This window comes from Perissodus microlepis, chromosome 11 (assembly GCF_051167445.1).
Source record: "Perissodus microlepis isolate ML-2025 ecotype Zambia chromosome 11, ASM5116744v1, whole genome shotgun sequence".
Classification (NCBI taxonomy): Eukaryota; Metazoa; Chordata; class Actinopteri; order Cichliformes; family Cichlidae; genus Perissodus; species Perissodus microlepis.
Window position 1 is genome coordinate 36,865,597 of NC_140471.1, and position 14,489 is coordinate 36,880,085.

A 14,489-nucleotide genomic window follows, 5' to 3' on the forward strand; every position below is an offset into this window, starting at 1 on the left:
CAGAGACAAAACTTTGAGCGTTGTTACGATGTGGAGCGTTTCCCTGCGGTTTACCTGTTTGTGCTTCCTGCCTGCACACCTGCCACCTGTCATCGATGTCACTGTAATATTGCCTGTGTGCGTTGTCTGAGTTCACTGCAAAGTCAATTTAAGTTTTATACAATGATAATTACAGTTTGCCTTATTTTTCTGCGTGGTTTGATTTTTGTTCTTTTTAAAATTTATGTTATTTTATTTTTTTTATGTTATTGAAAAGTGGCTATTCGGTTATTCACCTGTAATCGTGCTTTCGCTGTCTAGTTTTAGTTATTTGTCCCGTTCTAAAGTTTTCCTTTCTTTTAGTTGACCTAGTTTTACTTCATTGTGAACCTAAATTCATTCTCACGTCACAAAGACAAGCATCAAATCCCGTTAGGGCAAGCTTACTCATTAAGGCTTAAAAATGATTAAAATGACTAACGGAAATATATTAACACTTATTACAGATGTTTCCTGGGTTAAAGAAACGTTTTAAAACTCAACTCAACTAAAATATTTCCAAAATGCGGCTTCAAAAATTCTCCTTTCACTCATTTCCCCGCATTTCCGCACCAGTTACTGCAGCTTTTATTTTGTGATACTGCCGGAAACGCGCTTTGCCTTGTGAGAAAGTTTGTGCGCGTGACTTCAGCCGTGAGAGAGCCAATCACAGCCCTCCTGTGTGTGTGTGTGTGTGTGTGTGTGTTTGGCGCCATCTGGTGGCGAAAGTCGAGGAAACACATTTCTCGTGTTTGACACAGAAACATTGAAGCTGCAAAATAAAAACAGCTGACCTTTATGTTGAAAGAAAAAGGGACGGAGTGACGTTTGTCTGCACTCAGGCCCTACAATAAATAAAGACACAAAAATAAGAGTGTGTTCCTCTCGTTAATCTAAAACTCTGCAGCTGCTGCACACACTCTTTCACAATAAAACGTCCTCTTCCGCTTTCAGGCCAACTCTTGGCTTTCCGACCGTCTGCCATGGAAACCACTGCGGTTTCAGTCCCAGACTGACTGGTCCTGCACCGAGGACGGCAGCTCTGTCAAGCTCCCACAGGGAGAACCCCTCACCGAGCAGGCCGAGGCCTCCAGTCTGTGGACGTCTTTGGGGACCAGCATCCACAACTGAAGCCACGAGCGGTCAGCGATGCCGCTTTAATAGAAAACCAAAGTCCCAGCCTCAAATGTCTCATATTTTCTTCTGTTTTATTTATATAGTAAAAAGAAAAAAGAATATGAAGGCAATTTTGAAAAACCCACCCCACCCACCAAGCCTGATGTTTTACTCATGACCACCTTTCCAGTCTTTAATTTAATTTGGATGTTTGTTTGTTTTTAACCTTTGATTTGTAGATTTTTCTTTAACTGTGTTTTCTCCTTTAAACCACGACTTGATGTTTTGTTTCACACGTAGAAATATCTGGATGACTCGCTCACCTTCAAACCACATGAAGAGAATCTCGTAAACACACTGAAGTTAATACTGTGATTTTATTTTCAAAATAAGTCGCGTTTTTCTTTAATACAAAGAAGCAGTTTGTTGCTGCAACATTTTTATCTGTGCTGGAGACAGATAAAAATGTCTATTCTATATACGAATGCTTCGTGTTGATACTGTGTGTCGTGCTTCTCTGAGGTTCATCACTAACAGTAAATCTCAGACTCACCACTGTGAGTTCTACTCTCAGGTACGACGGCCTGCTTTGGCCAGTCGGAGGAACTCTCATTTATACAGTTTTACATATAAGGCAATAATCGGATTGCTGCCTTCATGTAGGTTCCCTGCTTGCAGTGAAACATGCTGGTCGTATCCTCTTCGTCCGCCTGAACTGAACTTGGCAAAAGAGATTTTGTCCATTTAGCCCCCTCGGCTTGGAACGAACTGCAGAAAACGACTTTCATTAAGTGGTTTGAAATCTAAACTAAGAATCCTTGAGGCCAAGTCCACAACATGCAACTGTTTCAATTAGTTTGCCATTTTAACTGTATTTTATTGAATTTCATTTATTTTTGCATGCGTGTTTTCGCTGCCTGAGTTTAACTGAGTAATTTTTGTAAATGTGAGACACTTGCTGTTGCCTGTCTTGGCCAGGTCTCCCTTGAAAAATAGGTTTTTAATCTCAATGGGATCTTCCTGGTTAAACAAAATAATAATAATTATTGGCAGAAATAGCCTTCCGTACTGCTGGAGCCTTAAAGTTCTGCCTGCGGATCAAACATGTTTCTAAAGGATAAATCAGCAGCAGGAGAACACACACATTCACCTGTGTGGGCTTCTGTGTTTGTGAGTCTGACACAGGTGTGTGTGCTGCTGACTTATAGATGTGAACTTGACCCCAGAGCGGGCCGTTAGCTGCGGTTAACCCGGACAGAGCGTGACTTTGACGGCGGTTTGGCCTCTACATTTAGCGGCTGAGCTGTGAGAGAAACACCAGGTGCTGTTGCTCACCTCACCGGAGCTCACCTAAAACCTGTGGAGAGGAATTAGCTGATCTGTAAAAACTAAACTTTGTAAAACTAATGCTAACAGCAGCTTGTGGGTTAGCATTGCGCTTAATTAGCACAAGTGTTAGTAAGCGGAAGTGACCTTACAGTTAGTAACAGGTGTGTCTGTTTTAGGCCGTGAGCTTCTCCCGGTAGGACGTTCAGATACAGGTAAGCGTGCGTGACGTATTATAACTGAACAGGTGAACTGTGGAAGCTAACGTTAGCTGTGACCGCTGCTTTTTTTGCGCGGACACAAAATGGCGGGCCAGCGCCGCTTTAGCACAGAGCGAAATTAAAATTTTCTGTGTTACCTGCGGAAACTGAGAGCGCTCACAGACTGTGTTGAACACCACGAGGCCTCCTCTTAAATTCGGCTGACCTTTGAACCACGAAGCGAGATTAATTAAATTTTTATCTGCGTTTCCGGCTCAAAGACGGGAGATATCTGTGTGAGTTAAACAGCTGTGTAAATGAACAGGGTCGTGTGTGGGCTCTTTGAAGAATGCCGATATGAAGGCAGATATCAGGAAGTGGCAGTTTTACCGGAGCTGCTGCTTTTTCCGGTTTCCGTGCTGAATGAAGCTTTTATCCTTTTGAATCAGGCGGCAGGTGAACAGGTTCCGGCATCCAGAGGCAGATGGAGTCATCAGAGCCAGGCTCGTTTCGCCCCAGAGGAACATCCACGGTGTCTCTGCACGAGCGGTGAGCTACCATGACCTCCTGCAAAGTTAAAGGTCAGGGACACTGTGCTGACGTTCCCTCCTCTCTCTGCCGGCAGCTTCTCCAGAGTCCTGGTGGAACAGCAGACCTGCTCCAGGTTGCATCAGAGGGCATCCGCTCCCCTGCCCGTGGTCCTGCTGATGAAGTCAGCTCCCTTATCGCTGCTTCTTCCACAGGTGAGTCCCAGAGGGGTCACAGGTCACCTGTGAAGAAGGGCGGCCCAGGTGTTCATCGGAGGACCACCGGCCTGCTCGTCTGACAAGCCTCCACGTGGAGTTGAAAACAGTGAAACCAGCCCAGGCACGATGGGGTCGTGAGGTGTTTGTGGGACCAAACCAGTGTGAGGTTTTGTTCGACATCCTCGTGAAATCAAACGACAGCGAGTCTGAAACTCTGTCGCAATCTTCTTCCCTCTCTGGTATAAACATGCACGCTCAGCGCAGGTAGAACAGTGTCTGGTTGGGGGGCGGGGTTAATGATGCATTTGGTGCAGAATTCCATGGCAACCTGTACTGGACAGTTACGATAAAGTCATTTTAGCCATCGTACGTGGAAAACTCACGGTGCATCGAGTGCATTCGTTATATCGCCCACACGGGTCACCGCTGCGTCATCATAAGGGTTCCCAGCACGTGCACACTCGTCCGTTTTTACAGGTGGATGGCGAGCTACTGCACCGTAAAAGCGAGCTGCTGTGTCTCTGTGTTGCAGGCTGCCGGGAGCTCTGAGAGGGCGGAGCATCGTCACCTGAGGAGGAAGAGGAGCGTCTGGACTCGACTCGGCTGGCAGCGGGTAACTCGCCGCCCGTCAGCGTCTGCGCATCAAGGCTTCTGGAGCTTCATGAACAAATACAGGTGGAGAGCGCGGGTCACCTCCACCTGCAGGCGTGAGTATCTGAAACACAGTGGGCGGGGCAGCAGTGTGTGGCCTTCTTCGCTAGACTGAAGCTGCAGTAGAATTCTCACCTGTGCTCCACCTGTGTGTGCGTTTCCTCTGCAGGAGCAGTAGGTCTGCGCGGTCGACTCGGGAGGCGGAGCCAGCTGAGACCGCTGACCTCAGGTGAGTTTCTCTGCACAGCTTCATGCTGAGCTGTGGAGAAAAGGTTGGTGCGATTTGGCCTGTTAGGCGGGGTTAGGAGAGCTGCGCTCTGATTCGTGCATCTGATGGCGCAGCTACTGTCTGCCAGTTAAATTCAAAGATGTTTAAATACAGCTGGAGGGCTGACCGCCGGGGGGGCGTGTCCCAGTAGCTCTACTAAGCTGACCCCTACTGAGTCAGAGCTTTGAAATCTCCCCTCCTCAGAGGTCAAAGGTTAAAAGTTTAGAGGTCAAAGGCCCTTTGCCAGAGGCTAAAGGTTGCTCTGGTGCACTGGCTGTGTCCCAATTCAGGGTCTGCAGCCTTAACGGTGCTCAAGGACCACTAAGACGTGCGAGGCCTGTGAAATGCAACCATGACACCAACTGCTGGAAGCGTTTCATACAGCATTATTTGAAAGAAATGAAGGAGAAAATCTTTTGTTCATTTGTTTGTTTTTACATGAGCTGTGTTTGATTAGTTGAGTGTCTGAGGCTGAGACCACAGGACTGAAACATGATTGTTGGGCTTCATTTCTGCACTGAACAGTTATTTCAAGATTAGTTAGTAAATAACAATTAGCTGATGTTGTTCATGAGACTAAAGTCATCTCACTGTGGTAATGTACATATAATATGGACAATATTATAGTTATTATTATGATTCATTACAGCAGTGAGCTTGAACTCTACTTTCAGTAAAGATTCAAGTTGCAGTTATTTATGTCCAGTCACCTTAAATCTTCACTCAAAGACAAGCATCTCTGACAGTGTATATATGGATGTATCATATATAAGAGACAAATGTTGTTCTTTTGGTGGCTGATTGAACACACGAATGGTCTGAGGATAAAAACTCCTCTTGAGCCTCTTAAACAGGCTGACTTCTGCTAAATGGGTCAAACTGGGCAGAAAGTCTACAAACACATAACATCCTTATAGAATATGATGTAACACTATAGATCAACTTAGCTCAGAATATATAAAGCATATAAACAATTACAGCAATATGATGCAACAAACACAGCAGCTACTGATCCAAAATACTCAAAGCTTCATAGAACTGAAACAAACATTTATTTTTAGCTCCATTCTGCTGCTGATACATACTTTAGGTTTCTGAACATTAAACTTGTTGCTGCCTTTCATAGTGTGTAACTTGAAGGCCCTGAGTACTTTCTCCCACACTGAAAACACTGGATGATCACATTATTTGAACATTACCTAATAAGACTGATTCAGGACAGACAGTTATGTTAAACTTTCCTAGCAGTCCTTCACAAACAGGGAACAGTCTGTCTATTCTCTCCATCTGTCAGCTGCTGCTGGCTCTTCCTCCTCCTCTTCCTCACACACTGCTGAGTTTGTCCTGGTGGATCATCAGGGGTGCAAAGCCTCACAGATGATGTGCAGCAGTGGGTCCCTCAGTCTGTCCTCACTCTGGACACTTGCAGTCGTCACACATGGAAATCAAATGTGTGATAAGCTGCAGGATTCAAACACAAGTGTAACTTATAAACACATGTTCATACTTTTATTCCACAATCAGAGAGAAAGAAACAGAGAGAGAGTGCAGGACAGACAGACAGGTGACAGTCTCAGGTGTACACACTGCTACACAACAGCACCAGAGAAGGAGGATTTAGTGTTTGTGTTATTACGAGTGCTAAACAAGAAGAGTTCCAGATGGTCCAGTGGACACATGTGTGACTGCTGTGATTAAAGCATCTTTCTTTCAGCTTAACGAGTGAACCGTCAGCTCGTTCAAACACACGTTAAAGTCCGTTTGGCTCGACACCACCGAACAGAGGCAGCAATATAACAGAGCTAACATTAACAGTGCAGTGAATCCTGCTTGTGCCGTGATATTCAGGACTGCAAACCGAGCAGCATCACTGACTTTCAGCTTGTTGTGTTTGTGGATATATGACTGACTTTAATTATCCATAAAATCATCAGATTCTCTGTAAGATTAAGGTCGACTATCTAACGGCGTATATTTAAAGGCTTTAAAACCAAGTTAGTACAAACGTCACTAATGTCACATAACTCTGCCGACATGTGGCCAACAGTCATGTTTTAATGTTCTTCATTATTAAACATTTGCACATAAATAAGTGACGTCATATTCAGAATCAGAATCGTGTTTATTGGCCAAGTATATGTGCAGACACATACAAGGAATTTGGTTCCGGTAGATGGTGGCTCTCAAGCACAGCAATGTAAATCTCACACACACACACACACACACACACACACACGTGTCTATATACACACATTACACATACATACACAACGCTGTGTAACCAACTATAAATAACGAATCTAAACTTACATACATAAAATACAGAAATGAATGAGGTGGAATGAATAATACAGAATGTGCATAAGGTGCAGCTGCAGTCTGGCAGTGGGAGCAGTGTGACAGGTCAACTGTTTAGGAGGGAGATGGCGAGGGGAAAGAAACTGTTCCTGTGTCGGGTGGTCCTGGTCTGCAGGCGTCTGTACCGTCTGCCAGAGGGCAGCAGATCAAAAAGTCTGTGTCCAGGGTGTGAGGGGTCTGCGATGATTTTCTCTGCCCGTTTCCTGGTTCTTGAGAGGTACAGATCCTGGATGGAGGGCAGGGGGGCGCCGATGATCCTTTCTGCTGCCCGTACAGTCCGCTGCAGTCTGCTCCTGTCCTGTGTAGTGGCTGCTCCATACCAGACTGTGATGGAGGAGCACAGCACAGACTCAATGACTGCAGGGTAGAACTGGATCAGCAGCTCCTGTGGGAGACTGTACTTCCCCAGTTGTCTCAGGAAGTACATCCTCTGCTGGGTCTTTTTGAGGATGGAGTTGATGTTGGTCTCCCACTTCAGGTCCTGGGAGATGGTGGTACCCAGGAACTTGAAGGTCTTCACAGTCGACACAGGGCTGTCTGATATGGTGAGGGGGAGCAGAGTTGAGGGATGTCTCCTGAAGTCCACTGTCATCTCTACAGTCTTAAGAGTGTTCAGCTCCAGATTGTGCTGACTGCACCAGAGTACCAGCCGCTCAACTTCCTGCCGGTATGCAGACTCATCACCATCCTGAATGAGGCCAATGACGGTGGTGTCATCTGCAAACTTTAGGAGTTTGACAGCCGAGTTCTTGGAGGTGCAGTCGTTAGTGTAGAGGGAGAACAGTAGTGGTGAGAGGACACATCCTTGAGGGGCACCGATACTGAGGGACCGAGTTCCAGAGGTGATCTCCCCCAGCCTCACTTGCTGCTTCCTGTCTGTCAGGAAGCTGGTGACACGCTGAGCTGGGAGAGTTTGGAGGAGAGAAGTTCAGGCACAATGGTGTTAAAAGCCGAACTAAAGTCCACAAACAGGACCCTGGCATACGTTCCCGGGCGGTCGAGGTGTTGCAGGATGTAATTCAGTACTTACTTTTGACAGTTTACTCTTCGGCCGCTCCCTTCTGCCGTTGTTTTTCCGGCAAAATTATCCAGACCCACCGCCGCGCTATGCATTCTGGGATATATTGGGCCACGAAGTCTACACCGCCACATCCTTAAAATTCAGGGAAATGAAGGACGCATTTGAGGGCCGCATTTGGAGCAGCCTTTGAATTGGGACAGCCTGTTGGCCTTGACACCCAACAGGAAATGACCATGCGGGCCTTTAAGCCGCCCAGGAGGGAGGGGCCGAATGAGGGAGGGGCCTAAAGGGTCAGATAATAAAGAGATGAAGAAACTTCACGGTGTCTCTCAGGACACAAACGCACAAGAACCGACAGCAGGAAAACTAAAAGTGAATCCTGTCTCCATGGAAACAAACCAAAGAGGGAGTGGCATTACATTGCTGACCTTTGACCTGCTGACTCCTGTTTGTGTAAATCTATCAATTTTGTTTCTGGCAGGACGAAGACGGCGCGGGGTAAAGCTGCGGATAGGCGGGGCCACCATTTCAAAGGGGCGTGGTGGCAGCAGAAAGGTGGTGCCAACGAAGAAGCAGCTGGACGCTGAGCTGGACGACTACATGTCCATGTCCCGGAGCCGACTGGACAAACAGCTGGACGACTACATGTCCACGTCCCGGAGCCGATTGGACGCCGAGCTGGACGAGTACATGTCGATGGCGGGACAGCCGCAGCCGCTGTGGGACTGAAACTGTAACGGGCGGGACCAAAGGTTTGTTCTTACTTTGGAACCGCCTCTCCAAGTGTACACGAGTTTTATTTGGTGACTGAAGGCCGCAGCTCTCAGGCTGCTGATTGGCTCCTGCTCTCAGGTGCATTAAGCATTTCTTTGTTTGTTTTCAAACCAGAGCGTTCAGTTTTCTGTTGGTTTGTATGTGTTCCTGAAGTGGTCGTGTGTCCTTCACTGACCCTCTGTGTGTTGGAATTTTTAATGGGTCGTTTGTAATTCTGAAGTTTTTGTTCCCAACATTTAAAAGAATAAAAGACGTTCGTTCGCTCTTGTCTGTACGCCATCGTCGAGTCCTCAGGAGCAGGTCATTGATGTGTCTGTCCTCTCGGCCAATCATCATCTCTCCAGAGACGAGGCATCGGCGACCGTTCGGTCACGAGCTGCACGTGTGCACTTCAGGTTACAAATCCACTTTGAGCTCCAAAAACCAAAATGCAGAAGCGGCGTCGACGAGGCCGCGAGCTGGGCGCCACTCCTCACTGAGCTCAGGTCAGCTGATGAGGAGCCGCCCCTGCTGGTAGGTTTGAAGTGCTTCGCATTTAAATGGGCTGAAGGAGGCGAGGTCGCTACAGATGCATCACCGACTTCCAGGCTACGTCCACACTAATGCGTGTTCGTTTGAAAACATTTTCTCTCCGTTTTGGCGTCCCGTCCACACTGAGGCGGCGTTTTCGTTCACGGAAAACGCAGCGTTTTCAAAACGCTCTCGAAAACGAAAAGATTTGAAAACAGTGCTTTGTGTCGTAGTGTGGACAGCAAAAACGCAAACTTTCTAAAACTATGACGCATGTTAGTCATGTGATGCAGTCATGTGACCAATTAAACAAAGGTAGCGGAGGGCGTTACACAGCAGCGGTTTTGTTTGACAGCCCTGTTAAAGATGAATATCAGTCTGTAGATGCTCCAAAAAGCTTTTCCTCAAATTCTTTAATTCTCACTCGCTTTTGCAACTTTGTCCTTTTGTGTTACTCGCAGCAACAGCTCCACCTCATTGTGAGTCCATTTAAGAAACTCGCTGCTTTTCCTCCACATTGATAGTTTTGAAAACGGCGTTTTCAGGCGAAAACGCCGTTTTCAAATCTATCCGGGCCAATGTGGACGTAGCCTCAGGAGACTGAACCGTCGAGACCGTTTTACCCTTCCTGTCATGTGACTCCTGTCATGTGACTCCTCTGGGGCTGGACGTTCGTGTTAAACAGGGTTTCTGATGATGAGCTCAGGCTTCTCCTGCATCTGCATGATGTCAGACAGGACGTTTTCAAATGCGGTCTTCACCTTCCTGCTGGTTACTGGGAGGAGCTAAACCGTCTCCTTTGACACAGATGAGGTTTTCTTGTCATGTGCAGATAAACAGTGTAGCCACATTGACCCATAATGAAACTGTTTAGCTTTACATGAGCAGATAGAAAGTGTGCAGTTATATTTAAGAAGAAAATAATAGAACTACTAAAAGGAAAAACAAATGAAATCCTAAAGTATTTAATATTTAGGGAATTTAAGACAATTGTTGGTATTTAGTTTGTCACTTCAACAACTGAAACTTAAATGCTCAAGTTTTTTGCACAGTCGAGTGCTGTAGTTGCAGTGAGCGTGTAAAGGTGTGCGCAGCATGTCAGCAGGTCAAAGGCCCGATGGCTTGTGGGTAGAAACTATTGGAGTCGGCTTCAAAACAAAAACACGTTTTCATACAGGAAAATGTTTTTATGCAGCACTTTTTATAGATAGAAATCACAAAATGCTTCACAATAGAACCTGAAATACAAATAAAAACTAACATTAATAAAAGCTTGTTTGTATAGAAATGTCAGTGGGGTCGACACGGAGGACTCCAGTGCCTGAACAGCCTCGAGGTTTCAGCAGGAGGAGCTTCACCACGCACGGCTCTAAACGTTCAATCGAACATTTTAAAATGAAACCAAAAATTTACAGGCAAGAAGGTAACATGTGACCTCCTGTTAGTGCCGCTGATTGGTTGAAATCCCAACAAGAAGAAATGAAAGCAGGAAGAATCACCCGAGGCTCAGCGTTTGAGTCCAGCAGAGGTTACAGATGTTTCTTACATGAAAGAAGCAGCTCGAACGAGCCGTGCGGAGACTGAACCGTCAGATAGGACGCACACATTTCTGACACGCGATTGAACAGAAGAGCCTTAAAAGCTGAGATCATGTGATCAGGAGCAAAAATCAAAGTTCCTGTCTTATCTGTATTTAGCTGGAGGAAGCTGTGGTTCAACCTCTGTTTGATTTCTGACAATTATTCAAACAAGACAATTTATAAAACTCAGAAGCTTTGAAAGAGCAGAACACCTGATGGCATCAGCACAGAGATGATAGGAGATGCTGTGGTCTCATCATTTGGCCTGGAGGCAGAACTGGACCTCGCACACATCCTTGAGGTGGCAGAGCTGATGACAACACTTGATTCATACAGACGGTAAAAGATGTCTCTGATAGATTAAAACAACACCAGTAATCCCGAACAGGCCTTTGATCCAGTATAACCAGTACGGTGTACTCTCCAGAGTCTGCTGCCATCAACATGTCACCACACACTGTTTCAGTGCAGTTTGTGGGAACCAGACTGGAAAATGTCCAGAATATCGTTTTTCTCCAAAACGTTGCTTCAACTACAGAAGCTGGGAGCTGAGCCAGTATCAAGAGACGTGTTAGTTATTTCCAGTCGAGACCAGTAGACTCAAACACACTGATGAAAAGTCAGTTTCATATGTCCAAGCAGAGCACTGATGTCCTGTAAGGAGCCATGTGTACGGCAAGTCAGCGGACGTGCACGCACAGTTTAGAGCAGGGGCGTCAAACTCAAGGCACACGTTAGGTCTCGGGCCAAACAAGACAAACATTTACTGAACACTAAAACAATGTTTTTTAAACTAAATATGAATAAAAACAGACGGGAATATTATTCCAGATTAAATAAACTTAAAGTTTGTTTGTTTTTTAACTTTAAATATTTTGCTCTTCATAAAAATATATCCTGTCAAAATTATGCAAGTTAGAAATAAGAACATGCAGCCAAAACCCCAGAAAAAGTAAATGACAGCAAACACAAGGTTGGAGCCGCATGTAGACGGAGCTGGGCGTTGCTGCAGGAGTGGAGCTAATAAACTGTGCGGGCCATTCAGTGTCTTTCCCTGAGTGTATCATTACACTGCAGCTGCATCTGAATCTGCACAGGTGCAGCTCAGCAAAGTGCGCTGACTTGGTTCAACATTACTTGGCAACAGGGAAAGTGAGGCAGGCTGCACTGCTGCATTTGTGACAGCTTCACTTGAAATGCCTTCACCGCATCATACATGTCCATGAACTGACAGGTTTCCTTGCTGAGCTCAAAAACTCAGAACTTTTATCCCAACTCAGCCAGCGGACCTCTGTATGAAGGAATGTCGGCAAACTCTGAATCTGTTTCCCACATAAAAGACTGAAACTGACGGTGATTTAAACTTTTAGCTCAGATAAAATGTACGGTCTGCGTCACGGTGATCATTACATGCTCCATTTTTAGGACTTTACCACACAGCCTTTCCTGGTGTGTGTGCAGTGATCTGCTGTTAACTCACCGGTACAGTTCTCCTGCATCTTTACTCGCATCCTGCTGACTAGTCCGCTTTTTTCACCGCACAGCACCGGCGCTCCATCTGTTGTAAGTCCAACAAGTTTGTCCCAGGACAGTTTCATGTCGGTTACACTTTGACATGCGTTTTAAAAAATGTCTTTTCCTGTCGTTGTGCATCGATTTAATGTTCAATATTTCCTCTCCACGGATGAAGCTGGTCAGCTGTGCAATGTCCATCATGTCTGTACTTTCATCCACAGCAAGAGAGTATGCAAGAAAGTTTTTGCTTCTTTCACACAGCTGTGTTCTTAAATCAGTGGCCATCTCACAAACCCGATCAGCAATCGTATTTCTGCTCAGGCTCACATTTGACAAAATCTGCGTTTTGTCTGGACACAAGACGTCCACAGCTTCATCCTGCAGCTCTTCAGAGCGGTACCGGGCTCATTTGGCTCCTGCTACAATAAAACTTGCTTTCACAACAGCTTCACTTTGTGGTTTTGCTCTGGTGACAAACGTCTGCTGAAATGTCAGATTCTTCTTTAGCTCTTCTACTTCCTGTAGTTTCTGCGTTTGGGTTTTTCAGCTTATGCTGACGTTTTGTCTGGACACAAGACGTCCACAGCTTCATCCTGCAGCTCTTCAGAGCGGTACCGGGCTGATTTGGCTCCTCTGCTACAATAAAACTTGCTTTCACAACAGCTTCACTTTGTGGTTTTGCTCTGGTGACAAACGTCTGCTGAAATGTCAGATTCTTCTTTAGCTCTTCTACTTCCTGTAGTTTCTGCGTTTGGGTTTTTCAGCTTATGCTGACGTTTTGTCTCGTAGTGCCGTCTTAAATTAAATTCCTTCATTACAGCCACATTAGCTCCACTAATAAGACACACGGTTTACCAGCATGTCTGTAAACATATATTCAATCACCCACTGGCGCTGAAAGGCTGCTTTCAGAATCAACTTTTCTCTCTGCAGCGCTGCATCATGGGATCTGTAGTTTGTATGTTTTTAGCGCCTCATATCACCGGGCCATGCATAACAATAATAGTACATCTATATAAAATGATCTCGCGGGCCGGATATAAATGTGCGCCGGGCCGGATGTGGCCCGCGGGCCTTGACTTTGACACGTGGTTTAGAGAATGTGTGTGTTCCCCCTGGTGGTACAGACTGTCCCTCCATCCTTTTTCAGGGTCGCGGGGGCGGGAGCCTATCCCAGCTGTCCTAGGGCGAGAGGCCGGGTACACCGTGGACAGGTCGCCAGTCTGTTGCAGGGCTAACACAGAGACACAGACAACCAATCGCATTCACACCTATGGGCAATGTTAGTGTTTCCAGTTAAGCTAACCCCACGAACTGCATTTCATTGGACTGTGGAGGAAGTCGGAGAACCCAAAGAGAACCCACGCAAACACAAAGTCCCTGGTCCCCTGGACCCCGGGGGTCCTCTGGTTGTTTGATGGTCTGTTTTTAACCTGTGACGTTTCCTGGCGTACAGCACGGCGAGGGTGACGTCAAACTGAAACCACACACCTGAGCGGGTAAACGCTGCGGCGATGTGGGACCTCGGTCAGCAGGAAGCCGAGCTGCCGCTGTCACTTGATGCTCAGGTACCGGCCTCGCTCTGACCACGAAGGACCGCCGAACTGAAACCGTGAGTGCTGCTCTGACCTCTGACCCCTGACCCTGCAGTGACAGATGTTCTACATCTGTAAACGAGCATTGACCAGCTCTCTGTCCTCCTCCCGCCCTCACCTCGTCCTGCAGGACAGCAGAGAAGGAGCTTGAGACAGACGCTGATCTGAGGGAGAAACAGGTACCGGAGCTGAGTGCAGCTCAGGTGTGACGCTCAGTTCACCTACTTAAGTAACCGAGCGTCGCGGAGGAAACACGGCGGCTTTAATCGGATTGGACAGATTTCCTCCGACTCTCGCGTTCATTCCTCACGCCACGCCCACGCAGCCAGGACTTTACCTGTGACATCATCTTAAACGCCACACCAGGGGGCGGGTCTATGGACATTCTTTGCTGCGTCTTCACCTCAGCGCAACTGGAGACCACAGACTGTATATAAAAGATGGAGGTGGCCACCTTGACTTGCCAGTTTGTGGACATCGGAGGAAGTGAAGCTGTTGGCGGTTTGGTGTGTGTCTGTGGGCGGGCTCTGATCTTACCTGCTAGATCCTGACACTCTGAGCCTTCACGTGATTCTCACTGAATCTTTCAGGTGAGCCCACCTGTTGGGTGTTTCAGGTGTGACTCTGTCACTAAACGGTTAATCTGCCTCCTGAAACACTTAATCTGTTCCTCATTTAGAGGAATTACAGAAACATCACCGATGACTCGCCTGAAGAGGCGGTACCTCTTCAGCTATTACAGTATTTGTGTAGCATGTCTGAGCTGACGGGCAGGAGAATATCACCTGTTTCCAGAACTCACCTGTCGTTG

The 14,489-nt window shown here is 46.6% G+C and overlaps 1 protein-coding gene across 4 annotated transcripts; it reads left to right on the forward strand.

Moving 5' to 3' along the window:
• The first annotated feature begins 2,240 nt into the window (after window positions 1–2,240).
• Window positions 2,241–8,877, forward strand: LOC146378489 (uncharacterized). Of its 4 annotated transcripts, XM_084944630.1 has the most exons (7): window positions 2,241–2,455; window positions 2,640–2,675; window positions 3,110–3,209; window positions 3,286–3,403; window positions 3,939–4,113; window positions 4,227–4,286; window positions 8,186–8,876. In XM_084944630.1, the coding sequence occupies exons 3-7, from the start codon at window positions 3,145–3,147 to the stop codon at window positions 8,431–8,433; spliced, it is 666 nt and encodes a 221-aa protein (XP_084800756.1). In that variant the 5' UTR covers window positions 2,241–2,455; window positions 2,640–2,675; window positions 3,110–3,144; the 3' UTR covers window positions 8,434–8,876. The 4 variants fall into 4 exon arrangements, with proteins under 4 accessions (XP_084800756.1, XP_084800757.1, XP_084800753.1 ...); XM_084944631.1 differs by lacking the exon at window positions 2,640–2,675 and having other exon boundaries at window positions 8,186–8,877; XM_084944627.1 differs by having other exon boundaries at window positions 2,241–2,675.
• Window positions 8,878–14,489: the final 5,612 nt, after the last annotated feature.